Source organism: Centroberyx gerrardi, chromosome 24 (genome assembly GCF_048128805.1).
Source record: "Centroberyx gerrardi isolate f3 chromosome 24, fCenGer3.hap1.cur.20231027, whole genome shotgun sequence".
Lineage (NCBI taxonomy): Eukaryota > Metazoa > Chordata > Actinopteri > Beryciformes > Berycidae > Centroberyx > Centroberyx gerrardi.
The window spans coordinates 13,702,915-13,724,074 of NC_136020.1; the positions used below are offsets into that span (position 1 = coordinate 13,702,915).

At 41.8% G+C, this 21,160-nt stretch overlaps 1 protein-coding gene across 1 annotated transcript in view; it reads right to left on the minus strand.

Moving 5' to 3' along the window:
- Nucleotides 1-1,727: 1,727 nt before the first annotated feature.
- Nucleotides 1,728-21,160, minus strand: part of nampt1 (nicotinamide phosphoribosyltransferase 1) — a 30,622-nt gene continuing 11,189 nt past the window's right edge. The window contains exons 3-11 of the mRNA XM_071903180.2: nucleotides 20,015-20,118; nucleotides 19,081-19,209; nucleotides 12,897-13,055; nucleotides 11,932-12,068; nucleotides 7,839-8,064; nucleotides 6,796-6,915; nucleotides 6,196-6,336; nucleotides 5,461-5,595; nucleotides 1,728-5,211 (exon numbers count right to left, since the gene is read on the minus strand). Of these exons, the coding sequence (XP_071759281.1) occupies nucleotides 5,098-5,211; nucleotides 5,461-5,595; nucleotides 6,196-6,336; nucleotides 6,796-6,915; nucleotides 7,839-8,064; nucleotides 11,932-12,068; nucleotides 12,897-13,055; nucleotides 19,081-19,209; nucleotides 20,015-20,118 (1,265 nt within the window). The 3' untranslated portion in view covers nucleotides 1,728-5,097. The remainder of the gene's footprint in view (nucleotides 5,212-5,460; nucleotides 5,596-6,195; nucleotides 6,337-6,795; nucleotides 6,916-7,838; nucleotides 8,065-11,931; nucleotides 12,069-12,896; nucleotides 13,056-19,080; nucleotides 19,210-20,014; nucleotides 20,119-21,160) is intronic.

Genomic DNA, 21,160 nt, shown 5'->3' on the forward strand with positions numbered 1-21,160 from the left:
GTATTCCTGTAATACATTTTAGAAGGATCCCATACAAATATCACTGCAAAATCTTAAAATACCACGCAGCAATAGGTCAAAAAGTACCACAGAGAAGCCCAGAAACAGCAGGAAAGAACAACAACTCCATAAAGTATGAAAAGGTCACTATAAACTCACTACTGAGCCGCATGCATACTGTGAGGAATACTCTAGTGATCTTTCATCGGAGAAGCTCTGTCTGCTACAACATGGAGGTTGCTTCCTTGCTGAAGTTGCAGTGTTGTTATTATAATGGCTCCTTGGTGCTGACTGGGTCATATGACTTTGAGACCAAACCGCAAATTCTCAAAATTCTTTCAACTAAGGCACAAAGAAAAAAGGTTTACTTCAAAGAGCAGCTGCAGCCATGAACTGACTGACATATAGAAATATCAAATGATTAAAGGGTCATTTCACACAAAAGACCAGACTGCCTGACTGGGGCCCCTCATCCAACATGAATTACACAACTTGAAATGCACTTGCACTTGAGATATATTAAAGGTTACTTACTGTTTGAGTTTCATTATAGTCTCTATTTTTTTGTAGATCAGATTAAAACAGCATGAAAACTTGAATGAATTGGTTTTTTTTTGGTTCAAATGAATACAATCAAGTAGTCCATCTAAAGCAGTAGAGGCAATAAATAAGTAGGTAGAAAGAGATTCAAATGTTCAGTGATATGGCTGAAATTCCTCTTTTAAAGTTAAAATCTTTCACTTTCGGCTGCTTATAATGCAGACAATGTCAGAATTTAAGCTTATTCTGCTGTAACGCTCAGTGAAGATGTGAATGTAAATCCACCATTAAACAGAACTCCTGTTATCCCCTATAGCCGAGTCAGCAACTTTCCCCCAGAGCTAGAAACCAGAATCTGCAGTGTTAAAGACACAATGTCTGACAGCGTACAGCAGGCGGACTCTGTGGACTGATGCAGCGCTTGGTGTCCCATTCACTGCCATTGGAGCAGCTTCAGGTTTTGTTTCTTATTACAAGAGTTTTGCCTCGCTTGTTTCTGGCTTTGGGAGAGACTTGTTCACATTCCCCATCTCCAGAACTTTTAAAACACTGACACTTTGTTGGGTTTTGACTTGGATAAGAGTTGAAGACACTATTAGCAATTCTTAGGAGCAGAGATGTTATTACTCTCAGTGCAAATCTAAACTGTAACATAATAACAAAATAAGTGTTTTCATTCACATATGCCAACCTGCACATCTTAATAGTCCTTCAAAATTATTTTATGATGTTTTCCTGTCATTTAACAGTGAGTTATCAATAACTTCAAACCATGGGCAACAAATGAAATTAGGTTATTTGGGTCTCCTTTTCCATGTTTGTGTTTTTTTTTTAATAAATTTTGTCTTAGATGTTTAATTGTTTTCTGCATTAGTTTGTCAGTAGACTGCTCTTTATAGTACATTGTTTTTATATTTAGAAACTCTTCATTTCATTATTTCTGAAAGCATCTTTGCTTTATGGATTTTTTTTTTTTACATGTGCCTAAGATTTGCGCAGTACTGTACATTGTTTACACAGGTTTTCAAAACAGAACAAGGAGGAAAATGAACCATTTGATTTTTAGCTGTGTAACTGGCCAACTGGGGCACCAAGAGAAGCCAAGAGCTATGTGCATTAAAAAGTCAATGTTGAACGAGTGAGTTTTACATGAATCCTATGCAACAGAAGGCCAAATAAATCAAACATTTGAAATCGACAGGGTGGCATCTTTAATCAATGTATTGTTGACAATATAGCAACAGTTATGTTAGTTAAAATATCAGAGAAGTTGTGTCGGGAGAGAATTTGGGACAACCAACATATACATACAAGTAAAACAACAACAACAAAAAGAAAACCAAAAAGTATTCACATAGCAGTTTTCATCCATTATGCACAAGGCATTCACACAGGACTACACACACACACAAACAGAGGCTAAAAGCTTGTCAATCACAAAAAAACAGTCACACTGCCAGTTCACTCAAGCAGTTTTGGATATTCTTCTGTTGGTACAAAAATGGTCATTTAGACAAAAATAATAATAATATTATCTACTGTGTTCATCTCCCTAACCTGCCCTCTCCGCTTTCAGTCCAATAAGTTGTTATATGTACAAGTGAGAAGGCAGTTTGGCCGCATCGTTCGTAAATAAGGATATTTACTGCAATATTTCTGGCATTTTTTCTCCTTTGTCATACAAAATAATATTTTTCTGAGGTAAGAACCAAGACAGTATCAAAATAGTAAAATCAAAACTTTACTAAAATGCACCCCATAATTGAAAAGGAAAAATAAAACCAGTGACAACCGCCTAGCTCTCCAAACCAAACAATGGATAACAAGTGTTTCGACAGATAACAAATGATTGGTGACATTCCAGTTGCAAAAAACAAAGAAGAAAGAAGAAAGAAAGAAAAAAAACAAAACAAAGAAATAATTAGTGCGACAGTGTTTCAGCAACATCATTAGCTGTGTTGTTTACCAGCTTGGCCGTGTTTGAGTAGTGTGTTCTTCAGCCAGGAGCGAGAGACGGGACTCAATGACATCACAAGTTTCTTAAAGGTTTTTTTCCTCAAATCTCTGCACTATCTTGGACAACGTGCGTGGGGGAAGTGAATAATCACCGCTGAAGTGCCTTTGAGCAAAGCACTGAAGCCCTTACTTCTTCCTACTGACCAAACTCTTTGCATCAATCCTTCAGGTCGTATCAAAATGTTTTGATTCCTGTGATGTCACCGGCTCCTTGCTCCTCCTCATTTCCCTCCCAGCTTTCTGCAACAGAAAAATCTCTACACTCTGAAAAAGGCCAACTCAGCAAAGTGACTAAATACGCCTGGAAGCAGGGCCGACACTCAACAGAGGAGAAGGCATATCACCAAGATCCCATTTACACCTGGGCAATAAAATCTGAATGGGCACTTCCTCACTTTTTCGGAAACCACCTCTGTTGAAAGTGTCCTTGCTTTTCAGGAGTTAAAGCGGTGATACCCAGGGCAACATTCTGGGCAACGCAAGTCGGCAACTGCGCAACTGTGACAGCAACATGTAGCTGTCGGGAAACCATAAATGACTAGTGTATCACCGCCGATTTATCACAATGCTGCGTCTCCCTTCAGAAAAAAGGCCAGCAAAGTAAAGGAAGAGTTCTCTCTTTCCCCCCCCAATCAACAAATACATTTGCATAAAGGAATACCACATAATCCTTTAAAGGAAGAAAAAGTCAGTGCACACACACACAACCACACATGCACACTCGCGCACACACACACACACACACACACACACGCACGCATAGATCCAAGCACACCAATACCAACATTTAACATGTACATCTCAGCCCAGGAGCCACATTTAGTAATCTTTCATAAACACATAGTTAGACTCACAGAGCGTCTCCATTCCTGTGAAGACTATTTCTGTGATCCATTTTACATCAACTCTTGGTCTTATACAGCAAAGACTGGTTTCGAGAGCGTTCGCCACCCTGAAGAGGCAATCCAACGTTTTGGGGGGGCGTATTTGGTGGATCAGTGATAAAGGTAAAATGAGCTTCACTGGGAAAACTGTCAAACTGAAGAGTCTAGGCTTATACATGAAACTGACAACATCGTAATGAGTAATAATTGTTTATGGAAAATAAGCTTTTCACAACTGTGAAAACACAAAAATGCAGGGGCAATTTAAGTCAGTGTTTACAAAATGTAAACATAACTATCAGAATTTCAAAATACATTTAAAACACGATAAGCTGTCGCATACATATCAGCTCTATCAATCAATCTGAGCGTGGGTAAACCTCTTCGGTCCATATACTTTGGATTTTAGTGGTGCGGTTACCGTTTTGTTTGTGTTTGGATTGTGGATTGGGCCTTCAAGATGTGAACGCATTGTGGGAAACGCAGTCTAAAACATAATGGCAGGTAGATGATCATCTATATACCTTCAGAGATGCACCAATAACATATTTTGTTGGCCAAGTGTGAGTATAAACTATTCAGCCAGTTCTTCATACATATTGGCCGTTGACAATTTTGGCCTTAACTACTTCTTTAAAAGAAGAAAACTGTGAGTTTGAGTATTTATGCAGTCTGTGAGTTTTTATGCAGTCTGTTATAGTCTAAAGATTATAGATGGCATCCTTTCATCACCCAAGCAGTGTAATACATACAATTAACATTATTTCAGCATTCAAGACCTTCTCTGATACCAAGCAGGAGCAACTTATTAACTGGTTAATGTTATCAGTGCACCGTTATATATAATGATCATCATTTCCTTCCTTCACATAAAAGACAAAGCTAAGTAGATTCAGACATTTTTTTTTCTAAATTGCTCTGTACACAATACACGGGGCACAGTCATTGGTGTGGGTGTGGCTTCATAATTTCTCTCTCTCTCTCTCTTTCACGGCCTTTCTCACTTTCTCCATGCGTTCACACCACATGCAACAAGTCGCCCGAAGGTCATTCATTTTCAGAACTTTTGAGGGATATTGCCAATCAGCAGCCAATCACATTCTTATGTTGCTAAACGTTCCGCCTATCACTGCAACATCACCGCTGCTGCAGCTGGCAATCACCTAGTTCAGTCTGACCGTCGGGCAGCAGCATGGCGATGTGCACGCAGAGTTTATCATCTTAACCGCATCCACAACTTCTCTCCCTCTGCACATCATTCCTGTCGCTTACCGTACCTCTCACACATTTTCCTCTCTCTCCCCATCTCTCTCTCTCCTTCTCTCTCTCTCTCTCTCTCACACTCGGGGGGTGTTCGCCGTTGGTCGGAGGTGTGTGGGTTTCTCTCATTCCCCACTCCGTTGGAGCACCAACAGTGCTTTGGAACTGGGGCAAAGTTCCGGGAAGTTTAAGGGGATCTCAGGTTTTTTTTTTTTTTTTGGTTTTTTTTTTTAGGAAAGGTGGGACGTCTCTTGGGCCTTGGGAGTGGGGACGATTAGCAGTGCACGCTACCTCCATTTGCTGGGGTGACGTCAGAGGCCAAAAGGTGATGGGTGAGGGGTCGTTTGGGGGGAAGGGGGTGGGTGGGGGGGGGGGGGGGGTCAGAATAGTGCAGCGCTCAGTGCAGCAGCTCGTCGAGCTCGCTCTCCTTGAGTTTAGCATTGTCTCTGACGTCGTCGAATGTGTACGTCTTCACAATCTTCCCGTTCTGAAAGACTGTGTGCAACAGGTCCTGGAGAGAGGAAAATGGATAGACAGATAAGTTGGGGATGGGGATTGGGGGGGGGGGGGTAAAAACAGAAAAAAAGAGCAGAGGAGGGAAGGAGGGACAGAGCAAATGAAGAAGAGAAAGGAGGGACAGGAGGGAGATAAGGCAAGTGATTGTAATTAATTCACCTGTGCTGGACTGGAAAGCCATTAGTGTGTGTGTGTGTGTGTGTGTGTGTGTGTGTCTGTGTGTGCGTGTGTGTGTGAGACTCACCACGCCATACTCCTCCAGGTCCCCCTTGCCCTCCTCCAGGGTGACAAAGTCTCCGCTCTGCGTCCGGTGCAGAGACAGACGGCCTTTCTTTGACCTCTTGTTGGGGTCGGCCACCGGGTCTTTGAACACGTTCACCTGCACCACAGGACAGTAAACAACATCACATTTAAATGTGGGAATTTCAAATCAGTCTTTTAAAAAACAGGCTAAAAAACAGACAAAAAACAAGGAAGAAAACACAGACAAAAACAACAACCAACACAAAAAGTTTAACTAAATTTAGCACTGATTCATCTCAGGCTGTGTAATCAATTAACTGACTCGTCTAAAAGTATTACTACAACAAACACAATGTACAGCTAATTCAGCGTGTATGTCAAAAACATGTAACCCCAGGGGATGGGTGACAACATACCCTTTTCTTCTATAAATTCAATAAACATCAATTATGCAAAATGCTAATTTACATTAATATTGATGAAACATGGGCATTTAATGATTTGTTCTGGCAAGTCTGTCTGTAGGTTCAAATTAACTGAGTACTAAGTACTTCTACTGCCAACTGGTACATCACCCATCATTTAATTGATTGGTCAGTTAATTGTTCCCATGTCCAATTTAAATATACACACCATTACAAATGGTCACTGCAACCCTCAGATATTCTGACATTCATACATGTATCTGTCTATATTTATTTTGAATTAATTTAAATTCTATGGTGCCAGCCCTCACCCCCAGTCCATTAGTGACCACGTAGCTGCATTTGAAGGAGCAGTTGAGCAGATCTCGGGTCAGTTTCTGGAGCAGAGCCCCTCCGGAGCCGAAGGCGATGTTCTCAATGGACCACCTGTGTTGCTTCATACCCTCTACTATCTGGGGAAAAATACACGGACAAAATGTTTGTCAGAGCTACAGTGTCTGCTCGTTGTTCATGTGCATACATGTTGTGCCCATATGTGTGTGTGTGTAAAGACTAAATGTGTGTGCAGGAGTAAATGGTGTTGTGGGGGATAGACAGTTTTCTCAATGGGAAACCAAAAGATAAACAAGAGGAATCAGGGGGAAAAAACAGGCTAGTGGGATACACACGTAATATTCCCATCCAAACCACATACTTTTTAAATCATTGGTAAACCAAATGTAAACATATTACGAATATTTTACATATAAGGTTATCTCTGCTGTCTAAAGACTGTAAAATGACGCACTGAAGCACTCAGAAAGGTCAAATGTATCCATGTTGCTTTTGTGTAACCGGGTTGTGTGTGTCTCCTAGTACATGCTCGTGCATCAGCGAAGAGTGTGTATGTGTGTTTGTGTGTGTGCCTATACCTCTTGCAGTGTGTTGATGTCCACGCCGTCTCCCTGTATAACTCTGATGTAAGGAGGAAGAACCTTGTAACCTTTAGAGTTCTCTTCTGGTATGAACTTCTTACCAAGGATCTCCAAAACCTGACAGAAGAAAAGGGGGAGAGGAGGAGGAAGGCGGTAAAGAGAGAGGGAAAGGTTAGTCATCACAGAGTGCTGGTGGTCCTGTGAAGTTTCAAAATGTAAAGCATGGCTTCAAGAGGAGAAGCACAAGTTCTAGTGATCAAGGAAGATGCAGATCAAACGCAGATGTTGTCAAACTGCCATGCTGCGATGACTGGGAGGACATTTTATGAATGGTTCTCATCGTTTTACTGGGAATTCATTATGGTGTTTTATTATTATTATTAGTAGTAGTAGTAGTATTTTGCCTGCCCTCCTCCTCCCTAAACCTTGGAGCTGGTAAAGATTCAGTGTCTTGCTGAATCACACTTGGGATCATGGGTCATGAAACCCGAGCGCTCCCTTTTACTGAACTCTCTGTCCAAACAGTTGGCCACATCATCCCAAACAGGCACCCAACTAGTGAGTGAGGAGATTAGGATGAATGTCATTCTCTGTTACAGATAAACAAGAGCACACTGGAGGTTTAGTGCCTTGTATTAAGGACACTTTTGGGGCTTGGTGCATTGCTCGAGGATGCTGCGGCCACATGTCATACCTTCAGGATTTTATCTAGGGAGTTTGAGATCTATAGATGGATAAAATGTGTTGGTTGAGATTAACAGCTTTGCTCAAGTACACATCATCGTTGTGGTAATTTCAAAACAGCATGAATTAAGTGTAAATCCTTCAGATTGGTAAACTGTGTTGGTTGAGCTGAAGTGCTTTGCTATAGGACACGTCAATTTTAGTCCTGTAGATATACAAACGGTACAGGCTGGTGTAAAATGCTTTGCTCATGTGCTTGTCAACTGGATGTTAAGTTTCAGAACAGTTATCAATGGACATCAAGTCCTTTAGACAGGCAGGCTGATCTGTGCAAGGTGGCCCGCTGTGTATCATACCTTCAGAACTGTATCTAGGGGGTTTCCTGAGTCTGGTCGCACCACCAGCGGGGCGTCTGCGCTGCGTTTCTCTATCAGCCCCCGTAGGTCTTCGCCCCAGATCTTCTCACAGGCGTTGTAGATGTCGTAGCTATCGCTGACTATGGACACGGGCACGCTGGGAAACTGCTTGACGATGTGCTCGAAGGCGTCTTTCTCATGGTCCTTCCCCCACGCCGTGATGGTACTGGTGAGGGAAAGACAGAGCAATTCGTGTGTTTTTTTTCTACAATCATTTCTCCCCATGTTTTAGATGTGATTGTTCTACACTGTAATACATTATAAACCACTTTGCTGATACTGTTTTTAACAGTCATGCCAAGACCTGACAATATTGAAAGTGAGGGAGGGACAGAGGGAGATGGAACAAGAGACTAGCGTCCCTGCTTGGGCCAAGTAGTGTAATTTTGAAATTGCTGGAGTGCAGCGGTGAGATGTACCATTTCCTCAAATTTCAATCAGCAGTGTCTGAGATATTGTGTGTGACAGACCAAAGAACAAAACAAATTAACTAACAAGACCGATCCATGGAGGCAAGGGTGATTGAGGAGGCACAGCAGCAGGGACAAACAGAGATGGGGAAGAAACAGGAGAACAAAAAAAGAGTGACAAATGGAAAGATAAAAAGATAAAGCGTCAGAGAGAGAGAGAGAGAAACGAAGACAGGAAATGTTGTGGAGCACCAATAGAGTGACGGGTTGTGGGGCAGAAAGAGGATAGGAAGTAAAGAGGAGCCAAAAGGGAAGTAAAATTAAAAAAATTGGAACAAAAAGGTAGAAAATAAGTAGAGAAACAGCAGAAGACAGCCAGAGGACATTCATGAAGCAGTAATGCCACAGACTGTCCAGCAGATGGCGGTGTAGCCCAGGAGACCAGACACAAACCAAATAGTATTTGCATGTAGTTTTCACGAGGTTTGTTTTAACCTACTTAAGATGACAGATTGACACATTTTTTGAGACAGGACATTACAGTGAGTGGGGGAACGTTAAGAGAATCACAGCATATACTCTCCTGTGATTGGCCACTTAACCCGACACACTTGCTTTTGTCCTGATGCAGTAAACCCAACCTGCCTGCTGCTCCATGCATTAAAACAACCTCAGAGAGACAAGGAAGTTTGAATAATATCTGACAAAGGTCTGGTGGAGAGAGAGGGGAACATTCTGAATTGTACTTCTGATTCAGTGAGTTTCTTTTGGTATTTGTAACTGTACATCTTTTTGTAGATTTTTCAAAGATTTGATAAAAAAGTCCTCTTCATAAGGCATTCCTGCTCCATTTGAAACTGTAAAGTGGAGACTGAAGTGGTCTTGATGAAATCGACTGGGGATCATAGCTTGTTTTGCAGTCTAGGTGACGGTAAAGTTTGGCATTTTGAGTGCATTTAAGGTAAGGCACCTCTGCTCTGCTTGAGACAAAATCCCTCCCTCTACGTCAAAATGAAAGTGGAATTTCACTGTGACTCCTCCCCCTCTGAAGCAGAAACCAAACAGATTGAGGAGGGAGGTATTACATAACAGTTGCTATGACAACTACTGCCACCATCCCACAATGCACTGGTGCGGGGATGAAGGGTGCGCTGGAGCAGCAGTAACTGCCCTGGTGGCAAGGAAGAAGCAACGCTGTGTGTATGAGTGTGAGTGTGTGTGTGAGAGAGAGAGAGAGAGAGAGAAGCAAAAATGGCTCAGTAGTGGTATAAAACAACACACGACATACAGGGACAGAGAGAAGGAAAAAGGTGGAAGAGAAAGAAAGAAAATGAGAGAATGAGACAAAAAGAGAATGAGCCAAGGAGAGAAAAAGACAGAGACGAATAGAGCTGTTTGTGCCGGGGTGGCAGAGAATCAAAATCTTCACCTCCAGCCATCCAACAGCCCTGAGCACAAACAGAGACAGGTGTACTGCATAATGAGTGCGAGGGTGAACAAGCTCTAATCAATGTAGCAAATTACCATCAGTACCAGCCAAATGCTGGGTACATTTTCACTCTGCTGGGTAAATTTCTCCCCTCTATCTGCCACTTTGGCAGATAACCAACCATTATTTGGAACACGTTTTCTATTCTAAAAATCAATTTGGCTTGTGGATGAAAAAGTTAGCTTCTGGACGTGGCTCTCAGCCAAAGACCAGACGATCGCGGCAGGGCAGAACTGGAGCTGAAAAGAGCAGAGACGTGCCCAACCCTGCAGTTTCTAGGAATATCTGGAAGCATCCCCTGTGCTGATAATTATCATTGGCCACAGGAATGTTACTGTGCGACGTAACAACTACTGGTTCTCTGGAGGTTGTAAAAGCAGTTGTGAGGATTATTAGGGTTTCAACACAAAAAGCAAACAGGTTTCAAAACTTTTCTCGGTTTCTTTTTCTGCCTAGCTCTGTTGCTCTGTGATTCTGAGGTATTTTCAAAAGCTACAAGAGGCGCCCAGATATCAAACTTTGTTAAAGGCCCAGAGACAAGTAAGAGCAGAACAAAGGAAAAAAGATACCCACTTGCACACTGAATCTTGCCACCGGTAATATTTGCTTGTGATTGCCTGACAAAAACCCACATTGGGTTGAAATGCTGGAAAAGTAAAGCTGACTGGGAGTCAAACTCAGTGCACAGGTATTTTTCATTTCCCTTTCCTTTGTTCAGTATTGACACAACACTACACCACAGATAAGATTGGATTTTTGGAATGTGCTGCACTTTTTTCTGTAAAAATTTATAGTAGCCCCGACTTTTCCTCCCTGTTAAACCAATACTGTGCTTCCACACTGCAAGCAACACGATCAATAAGTCACCGGAAGACCATTCACTTCCTATAGAGATGAGCAACCAGGGAAATTCGACAGCCAAGAGCCAATCAGATTTCTGTGCTTCCTTGTTTCCCTACTGATGTGATTTTGTTTCATGAACTATAGTTCCAACTGGCAAGTGCAAAATGGACGAGAAGTTGATTATAGCATCATTAAAGCTTCCCAGTTCTCTACAACTTTTATTGGAAAGACTATAGAAAACAAATATGTCAATAATGATGCTTGGAGAATGGATGCATCATGCGTCAGCTCTAAAGTAATTGGATTATTAGTTGACTCTATTAGTATTTTAATTAAATTTTGTATTTGTTTATTTTCGATTAATGCTACCTAATTAGCACCATCAAACTTGGCTACAGAGCTATGACTTACTGTAATATCGAATAAAGTTGGCTGTGAGAATATACTGAAATGCATAAATACATAGCATATTTTTCTTGGTCAATACTTTGTACCTGCACCAGACCAATGCATAGACGCAATTGGCACCGCCCTTTCTGGCCACCTAAATGGGAAAGGGATCATTACCATTCTCTAGTTTTCATCGTTCAAAATCTAAGTAAAAGGGATTATATTCTCCAAAAATTGCGTCATTCCAGTAACCATTTTGTAAGAGTAGATGGCACATTTTTCATATGTCCTCTTTTCTGGAAAAACAAATGCTTCAAATGTGAAATGTACCACATACTGTATTTTGTATCTCTATCTTACATAAGCTTTTTGAATGGGTATCAAATAGCCTCCGGTTTGTTCCAAAAGGACGTTATGCACTCTTAGAAACTGTTCAAACCACTAGCAGGTAGGGAAATGTACGCCAGCCACCAGCCTGGTAAATACAAGTAAATTTTGCCTGTGGCTGTGAAGTTTGTCTACTCTGTCAGTCACTTTGGCAGGTAACCAGCCCTCATTAAGGAGTCCTGTTCTAGTCTAAAACTCTGGTTGGCTGGTAAAACAATTAAAAGTGGGTGGTGAACTTTCTGACTCACTAGCTACTGTGCCCTCCAGTTAAAAAAAAACATTAGGCTCCTGCCCTACACCGCGCAGGTAATGGTGCCACTCGACCTTCTCTAAAAGCCAGGGAAAAAACTGCAGCTCCGAAAAGTAGGCCACACTGAGAGAGAAATTCTGCCTCTGTAATACGGCGCAATAGGCAGCAAGGCTGTGCGGCGGGGACGATGCTTTTTGTATCCTTAAATGACCTTAAGCCATATTAAATAAATAAAACATTTAAAGTGTGTGTGTGTGTGTGTACCTGTGCTCTGCAGCGGGCACTGAGAAGCCGGGCACGGGGTCCTTGGTGCCATAGTACTTCTTGATGACTCCGATGCCAGCCACCGTGTCTGTGCCCTTGAAGTTGACCAGGTGGGCGGAGGCTCCGATGCCTGCGGTCTGCAAACAGGAGGTGAGAGGGAGCAGGGGAGATGAATGACCACGATTTCACATTATGCATCTCCCATGGCCATAATCATTTTTTCATTTATTCCCTTTTTAAATAACCTTTACTTTTTACTTTTTTTTTTACATGCACTTTCATTTTCAGCAACACCCTGCTTCACATTCACTCAGTTCTACACATTCACGCCTGGGAGCTGCTACTGGCCACTGAGCAGCTCTACTGGGGAAATAGAGGGTTAAGGGCCTTGCTCAAGGGCACCATGACGCTAACTGTTGAGGGTAGGGGTGACGATATTGACAAAAAATCTAATTGTTTTTCTTGTCGTACATTTTTTAGAACTTTAGGATTGTTTAAAGAAAAGTGATTTAGTTAAAAAAAAAACATTGACATCAGTGTGCAGGATTTACTGAGTTTGAGTATGATGAAAGGTTTTCACCAGTACTGTACTTGATTCATGGACCAAAGATTACCCGCAGCTCTAAAACACCTTATTTAGAAATCCGTTTTGGACGCCCCTCTCTCTTAAGCAATTACTTGCAGCCTCTGCGATTTGGAAATTGCAGAAGTTCATATTGCGATTTCGATTTCCATTGCAAGATTCAAACTGCCGACCTTCCACTCTTGAGCACGTTTCTCTAACCTCTGACCTACCACCACCCGCCTAAGTTTTTCTCAAAGTGACTTTTCCCTGCTCTTCCTCTCCTTCAACTTGCATTACAGCTAGGTTGCGTCCAAGCGTCATGCAGTTTGCACTTCAAAAACCTTGCCAAGTTGCCACTGTTCTGGGTGATTCCACTTTATTAAAGTCTACTGTATTCTACCTCTTGCGAGGAGACGCCTCTGTAGCCAAAGTCGTGCAGTTTGTACTCCAGGCCCTGCAAGTTCCCAGCAGTCTCTAGGAGGTACTTGGCAAGGATCTTCTTCTGCTCTCTGGAGTTGGTCGCCACGGTGATGGGGTACCAGATCTGCACCAGGATGGTCTGATGGAGGGAGGAGAGAAGAGGAGGAGAGAGAAACAGGGAGTTGAATACAGTTCAGTTCAGTTCATTGGATCCGTATTTCCATTTTGGGGTGTGAGAATATTTCATTGAATGCAGAGATGTAGTGTGATATGTAGTTTACTGTCCATAGAATATCTTTCACTCTCCCTTTCCAGTGTAAATTAGGTCCTGTTGTCTCTATACCACGTCAGTATGTGCTGTGAACCTCTGTAAGCTGTGAATACCAAAGTCATCATGACAAATTCCTGTAAAATGACTCTACTTTTTATTGTAATTGAGGTGATTCTGTTGAGATCTGGACTGGGATTGTCTGAGAAAGAAATTATATTAACATGCTCTCTCTCCAGGGAGAAGAAGAGATAGGAGTAGGATAACAGAAGAGATGGGGAAAGGAGAAAAAAGGTGGAAAGGTGAATCATTTTTTTCTCTGTCTATGTAGTTTTAAAATTTTATATTTAAGTCTTAAAAAGGCACAACGGTCATGAAACTCATTCAACACATAACCATGTAAATTTACAATTCAAGTAACAGTAACACCAAAAAATCGCAGTTATGCGTTTCTCCGATAAGAGCAGCGAGTGTGTGGTGAAACCGTCCTGCTTTCCCAGAATTCAATTTGAATTTCTGAAGTGGCCGGTAACTTTGATCAACCCACCAGCCACAGTGGCCAGTTAGCTACGTCTCCTCCTGTATCTCGAGTCTCGACCAATCAGAGTAAGGTTCAGGCCACTGACCGCCAATTTGATTAGACGTGAAATTCAAATTCAAAGCTGCGTCTAGTCTGCCGCAAATTGCATCAGAAGAAGAAGAAAGAAATCTGACGGACTAACGTTATTTAAACAACAATGTGGCGTTACATTGCGGGTGTAAAGAGAGCGGCTGATGTAAGTACACCTACACAAGAGGAGACAACAACTCTCGAACCAAAATTTAAAAGGCGATTTTTTAATGAGAAGTGGAGAAGAGCCGACAGTGGGGAGTTACGTGACTGGCTAGTTTTCGATGAGACTAGTCAGTGTTTTGCTCCCACTGTCGGCAACACGCGGAGAGAGAGACAGTAGCTGCGGTATGAGACTTTTTTTTTTTTTCATTCTGAATGAAATCATTCCGAAGGAAGATTGCCACGCAAGTGTTTACATGAGCACTAAATATAACGACCGCATTGAGATGTGCGTTTACATGCTCCACAGCATGTAATCAGAATAAAAGTTTCTGACATGCGCAAAACACCGAATCCAGCACTCTTAACACGGGCTTACGTTTTTAAAAGATGGACCTGCGTCGGTTATTTCTTTACTGCTGTTCTTTCTGATGAAGCAACAGTTTTATCAAAACATACGACTCCATAACATGGATGTAAGTGTCAGAAAAAGACGTTTTGTTTAGCCCCCGCAGTGATTGTGTCCATTTGTAATTTTCACCGCTGTAAACCGAAACTGGCCCGGAGAGGCGGAGTCAGGACTTGATATAAAAACGGGCTGCACCGCCTACATCAAGCCCGAGCGCCCCGGGGTTAATAACAAGCACATCCATTCCAATCCTCCCGGAAAAAAAGGGTATCGTAATTGACGTTACTTGCGTTAAATGCGCGAGCATGTGGCGAGATAAAGATAGTGATCGGAATGAGTGTTTACATGACGAAATTTTTCGACCGGATTATGAAAGGGTTAAACCACCCCTCTCAAACGGAATGAAATTTCATTCGGATCGGCCAGTTTATTCTGATTGAGGCGTTTATATGAGGCATTTTTATTCTGATTGGGCTACTATTCAGATTAAAAGGCTCCATGTGCCTAAGCAGACCACAGCAGTCTGTCTCTGTTAGTCTACCTGTCTGCCACTGAACCAGCCTGTGTCACATTGTGGCCGGTCTGTCAGCATTGTGAGCGAAGTCAGGCCACTGGGGCTCAAACTAATGTGTGTGTGTGTGGTAGATTGTTATGAGTTTGTTCAAGTTTGATGTTAAAATGATGTTGATGTTGTCTATTTTGTTTTTGTGCATTTGAAGTGTGTGTGTGGTGTGAGGGAGAGAGAATTAAAAATGGATAACCATAGGTGAATATATATTAAATTAATACTTTTTATGTTGTTGTTTTTTTTCAAAGCAAGACAAACGTTACACAAAAGTTAGTTACACACAAAAATGCGATTACAAAATGGTGGCTGGTAAAAAATATGAGTGGCTGGTAGAATTTAGAATCCACCAGCCACTTTGGCTGGTGGAAGAAAAAGTTAATTTCCAACACTGGCTACAGCCCAAAACCAACAGGCTCACGGGGATCAGAAGGGGCTGCTGATTCAAACACTGCAGACTCTGGGAACGGGACGCCTCATGTCAACTCTGGACCAGAATCATAGATTTCAATATGAAAACACACGGCTTATCTGTACTCGCCACTTATAGACACCCGACTTCTATAGTCGTGTGTGTACAGTATATATACTTGGGTGTGTGTGTGTAAGTCTGTCTGCCTGTCTCTATCAATTTACCCATCCACACATCCATTTGTAAGCAAAGGCACCAAGATAGCCAAAACCTCCAATGACATTCAATAGTAAATTCTATTTTTGTGACATTTTCAGAAATCATTTTGTCAGAGTGGGTGTTAAATTTAATTTTAGATGTAATCGGGTTATATTACATTATATATTGGATTCTAAAATCACACGTTCACCTCTGTTCTTATTGCAGAACTCATTCTAATATGGTGACCATCAGCTTGGGCTGTTTAATTCTTGTCTAAACTTTAACGCTGCCCATCCCTCCCTTAGATGTGGGCCACTGGTGCCAGAAGTTTAGTCTGGGTCCTACTGCAATTAATAGCCGAGTTGATATTATCACAGAATTACACACCGTTTGTTACTAACATTTCACAACTAATTTGGAGCTGTGTCTTGTGCGTGTATTAGGAATGACAGGTAAGTGTGTGTGACTATTAAGCCTCAGGAACAGCAGAGATGAGAGACTAAGCACGGCAAAAATTCAAAACCCAAGAATGCACAGTTTAGTAACAATTAGAAAACACTCCTTCATAGAAATAGCTGAAAAGTTACATTTCTGTAAACTTCATATTTTAATTTCTTTACACTGAATCTAGTGTGTACCTAGTGTGCACAGCATGCCTGCTAGATACTATGCAGTGTGGGTTTTCCAGGTCCACCCTATAACCCTGAGCAGGTCACATGCCTCCTGAGACTAATCATAATCTAAACCATAATATGGACTCATGTGACTGCCGGAGCAAGGCTAATGTCGGCACACACACCAAAACACACACACACACACACACACACGCAAGGTCATGCGGCCTCCGTCTTATCTGCCCGTTGACCTTTTCCTGTGTAACCTAGTATTTAACATGTAATCTGGTATCATAATATGACAGAATCTAGATACACACAAACACACGCAAGGTTACATTTTTTACCGTTTACTACTCTGACCTGAAAATGATGGAGATCAATTAAAGTTTTGTGTTGCATTAAATACCGTCTCAGTCGATTGTGATATTAATATAACTTGAAATATGTGATCATCATGTGACAGTCTGTCAAGGATAATGTGTCTAACTGTCACACGGGCAGCGCTACGGTAAAACAACACTGAAAATGCACACACACACACACATGTGCACGTTCGCTCACACACACGCTCACACACACACTCCCACATAACTTCTCGGTCAATGTCCCAGAACAAAATGGAGGGACATAAGGAATGAGAGAGAGAGAGAGAATGAGGGGGGGGAGGAAGACAGTAAGAATGAAGGAGAAAGGGAAAGAGCGAGAAAGAGAGAGAAATAAAGAGAAAGCATGTGAGAGAGAGAGAGAATGACAAAGAGGGGAGAAAAAGACAGAAACAGGGAGGGAATAAGGGAGAGAGGAAGAGCGAGGGAGAGAGAGAGAGAGTGAGAGAGTTTGACCTAATGACGCAGCCCAAGGACACCAGGCTGAGCACTACATCTAATTTTATATCAGCCATGAAGAATGACCGTGTGTGTGTGTGTGTGCGGCTGTGTGTGTGTGTGTGTGTGGCTGAGTGCGTTTGTGTGTTTATGCATGTATTTATACCGTGGAGAATGACTGCGTGGGTGTGCGCATGTATCATGTATCCAATTATATCCGGAGTGTGTGTGCATTTGTGTGTTGTCACAGTGAACTTGACAGTGTGTGACCTATGTCTAAATACCCTCCTCTTGCCTTGCTGTGTGTTCCATTAGAAGTGTGTGTGTATATTACGTTACTGATCCACATTAAGTAAACATTATGAATAAGAGACTTGCTAAACTTGCTGAGAGAGAGAGAGAGAGAGAGAGAGAGAGAGAGAAACACATTAAGAGTGTGTTGCAGGTTTCCACCAACTTTCCATTATATATCAAAAGATAAAACTGCTTTCTATCAGCATCAAAAGTATGAGCACTACAAACATAATTTTCATTGTTTTATTTTAATCATCTTTCAAATCACTGCATGATGAAACCTCGGATGAAGTCAAACATCATATTTACAAATGGGGAACAAAGAGAAAGAGAGAGAGAGAGAGAGGCAGCATGACTCAAAGAGAGCAGGAGCGGGATAGAGGGAGGGGAAGAGAGCGAGGATATCACTCATGGTAACTGAATTAAGTCTTGCCAAGTCACTGCGGACAGTGTGTTCATGCAGTGTAGGTGCCTGAGATCAGCAAGGAGCAAATCTGTATGTTAACTCAATAGAATTCCTGCAGGTTTGAGGACGTTCCCTTAAAATATAATTCCAGACTGCCTGCTTCAAATTGTAATAATCAACTTCGTGTTGTACTTTTGATACACAAAACAGTGTAACAAAGTGCTCTAAAACAACACACAATTTTTAGTGCTCATACTCACTATTAGTCTCATCTGGTAGATTTCCTGAAACTCAGTTTGATGCAATCAGATTACTTTGCTTCCAAATTAATGGAAGATTAGGGTGAATGGACAATTTATTCCAAATTGCAGACCACAACTACGATTAACCGTCATTTCTGATTATTTTGATGTTTGTGTCTAGATTATTGCAATCAAAGTACTACACCAAACATGTTAGTGACTACAACAAAGCAGCTATTTACAAAATAGACAGGAGGTTTGGAATGAAATATTTCACAGGGAAAAAAAAAATTGGCCTTAGATGGCCTGAATTAAACTGTAAATTGAATAAGATTGGCAAACATTCTCTGTCAGGTTCAGAGCAATTCCTGAAACGCGATGCCTCAGGGAACAGAACATTGGTCAGGGCAAGGGGTTGATTCTGCGCTTTCATAAATGAGTTTGTCAATTAAGAAAAAGAAGGAGAAAAAAAACAAAACAACAGCTGCCAAGTATTCGGGGGATTTTACTGGCTCCTGACCCTCAGCTGTTGGACTTTTCAGGGGTAAAGCCTGAGGGAATCGGTTCCCTGCAGTTTCCACAGGAGAAGTACATCACTGAGCAGCGAGTTACGGCTGTGATTAACAGTGATTTAACAACAGCTAAGAGGTGTTGCTAGGCATGCCGCCAAGCAGAGTGCTTTACAGCTTTTATAAAACAGTCGTACCACACCTCTGCAATAAAAAAAGAGCATGAATGTTGCATAAGTCTTTTATATGTAATCAATAATGATTAACTAATTAATTAAGTCTTATTCTTCTGCTCAGCAATATAGTTCTAGTAGCAGTATGAGTGGTGATTTTTGGTTAGTGCATTAATATTTAAATGTACTATTATGAGGATACAGGAGTGAGTTTGAGGAGTATTACACAATGGCTTTCAATGTGACTCAGCTAATCTAGAACTGAGGACCATTAGTTTTATGACAGTTTTAAAATAATGATAATAAAAAAATAATATAAAATAGGCCTTTACCTTCCTATACCAATGGGCCTCGGACTTTTAAGCCTGGATGGAAAGAGAGTTACTAAACTAAATAAAAAAACTGCACTACTTGTGTCATATGAGGACTCGCTAGCCCTTTTGGGACCCGATACAGAGTATGGAAACAGTCTCACCTCCACCCAGTTGGTGAGCCAGTAGCATTCGGGGTCTGTGCTCTCCACTGTGAACAAAACGTTGCCTCGAGGAATCACACTCCCCTCTGGCACTGCCTTGATTTCGATGGGCAGGTGGCCATTGTATTTCTGTAAATACAAAAGACACACACACACAAACACACAAATATCTCAATCAGAGTTACACTGTTACAGCCTCTCCTCCATGACTGGTACTGGAGAGTGGACATTCAATTTTTTTCTGTATTGAGATAGTAGCAAGGCTGGGAGAGACACAGTTGGGGGAATATACAGTATAGAAGGTTCTGATGGGATTCAATCCTGAGCCAGCAGGAGTATTAACCACCAAACCATCACTGGACACATGTCTGCTTGTTATTTTTGACCTAATTTTCTGTCATAGGGTGAAGAATGTGAGCCTGACACGATGGTTTTTATGATCAAAAGTTGCTTAGGAGACCTCAAACTCAATCTGGCAACAAATTCAATCTGCAGGTAATCAGATTGGAGGCTCGCTTTGTGTGTGTGTCCCAATGGGAATATCATGTAGATGCTGTGTGTGTATGGGGTCTTATTGTGTATCAGGAGGGTATTGTATGTTGTCCTGAGTGTGAGAAAGAGACAGAGAGAGAGAGAGGGAGAGAGAGAGAGAGAGAATGAGAGAATGAGAGTACCTCCAGACGTGAGATGTCATCCTGAAAGGATGTTTGTGTGTGTATTTGTGTGTGTGTGTGTGTGTGTGCGTGTGTGTGTGTGTGTGTTTGTGAGACAACTGACCTCACATCACCATGAAAATGTTTCTTATATAAACTTAAGTGTGTATTGGTGTCTGTGTATGTGTTCACCTGCATATCTCGCTCCAGGTACCTTACTAATTACAAAATATCACCTTGAAAAAAATGTTTTTCTGGACACCAGTGTGTGTGCGCGTTACCTCCAGAATGTAGTTCCAGCCTTTCTCGTTGAAAACGTCATCCTGGAAGTGTTCTCTGTAAACCTCCTTCGCCTCCTGGATCTTCTCAGGAGTCACCACCTTTCCTGGAGAGGAAAAGGGGGGAGGAGGGAGGGAGGAGAACGGAAATGGAGGAGATATGAGGTGGAGAGAAAGGGAAAAGGAAGGGGAGGAGGAGAAAGGACAGGAAGAGGGGAGGGGGTAAGGATTGAAATACCAGAGGAAGTGGAGGAAGAGATTTCACGAGAGGGAAAGTGAAAATGGACAGAAAGAAAGCATAAGAAAGCGATAGACAGATGAAAGAGGCAGAGATAGAGAGAGTAGGAAGAAATAAGAAGGAGAGAAAGAGATTATGGATAAAGTGTTATAGCAAGAGAGAAGGCATTGGAATGCCACTCTACTGTCCACTGTAATTGAATTAGGAGCATCCCTTCGCACGCTGATAAGGCGTCTTTGTCCACACACACACACACACACACACACACAGAGCAGCCAACCAGCTACTTGTCTCATCTCACGTTTGGCTAGTTTCTAGTCTAGACTGAGTAAGACCACTGAGTAGAAAACATTGTTCACAACAAACCACTACTGGGAAAGATTGGTTCATGTTTAAGAGGATACCTTCAAATTAAATTTTTCTTGAAACATTTGCCATATGTAGGGAAAAGGTTACTACAACTATGTTTCTATAATATCACTTGCTGACATCATTAGCATTACTCATGGAAACCAAGGGGCATAGCTACCTCCAAGCTCATGGCTAGAAAGGCCGTCTTGGTTGCACTGAGGAATGGTATATTTTGGGAAATTTAGGGGAAAAAACATGAAAAATGCTTCCCTCCTATGCAAGAAGTTAATTCTGTTAAAAGTCCAAATGTCAAGGTATCCCTTTAACAACTGGGATGATGGTTAGGGTAAACAGTTGTTTTTCTTTCCCTTCCCCTTGATTCTACCTTTATCCAAGAGGATCTGTTTTATATTTTGTGTTGCTCCGCTCCCCTGATGAGATTAGAGTTAGAAAAGATTAAATTTTAAAGCAAGACTCAGCCTAGAAGAAATATGAGGGACACTTTGTAAGTTCAAGGACTCGGAAATGTAGTGTGAGGGGCGGCAGGGCGGCCTAGTGGT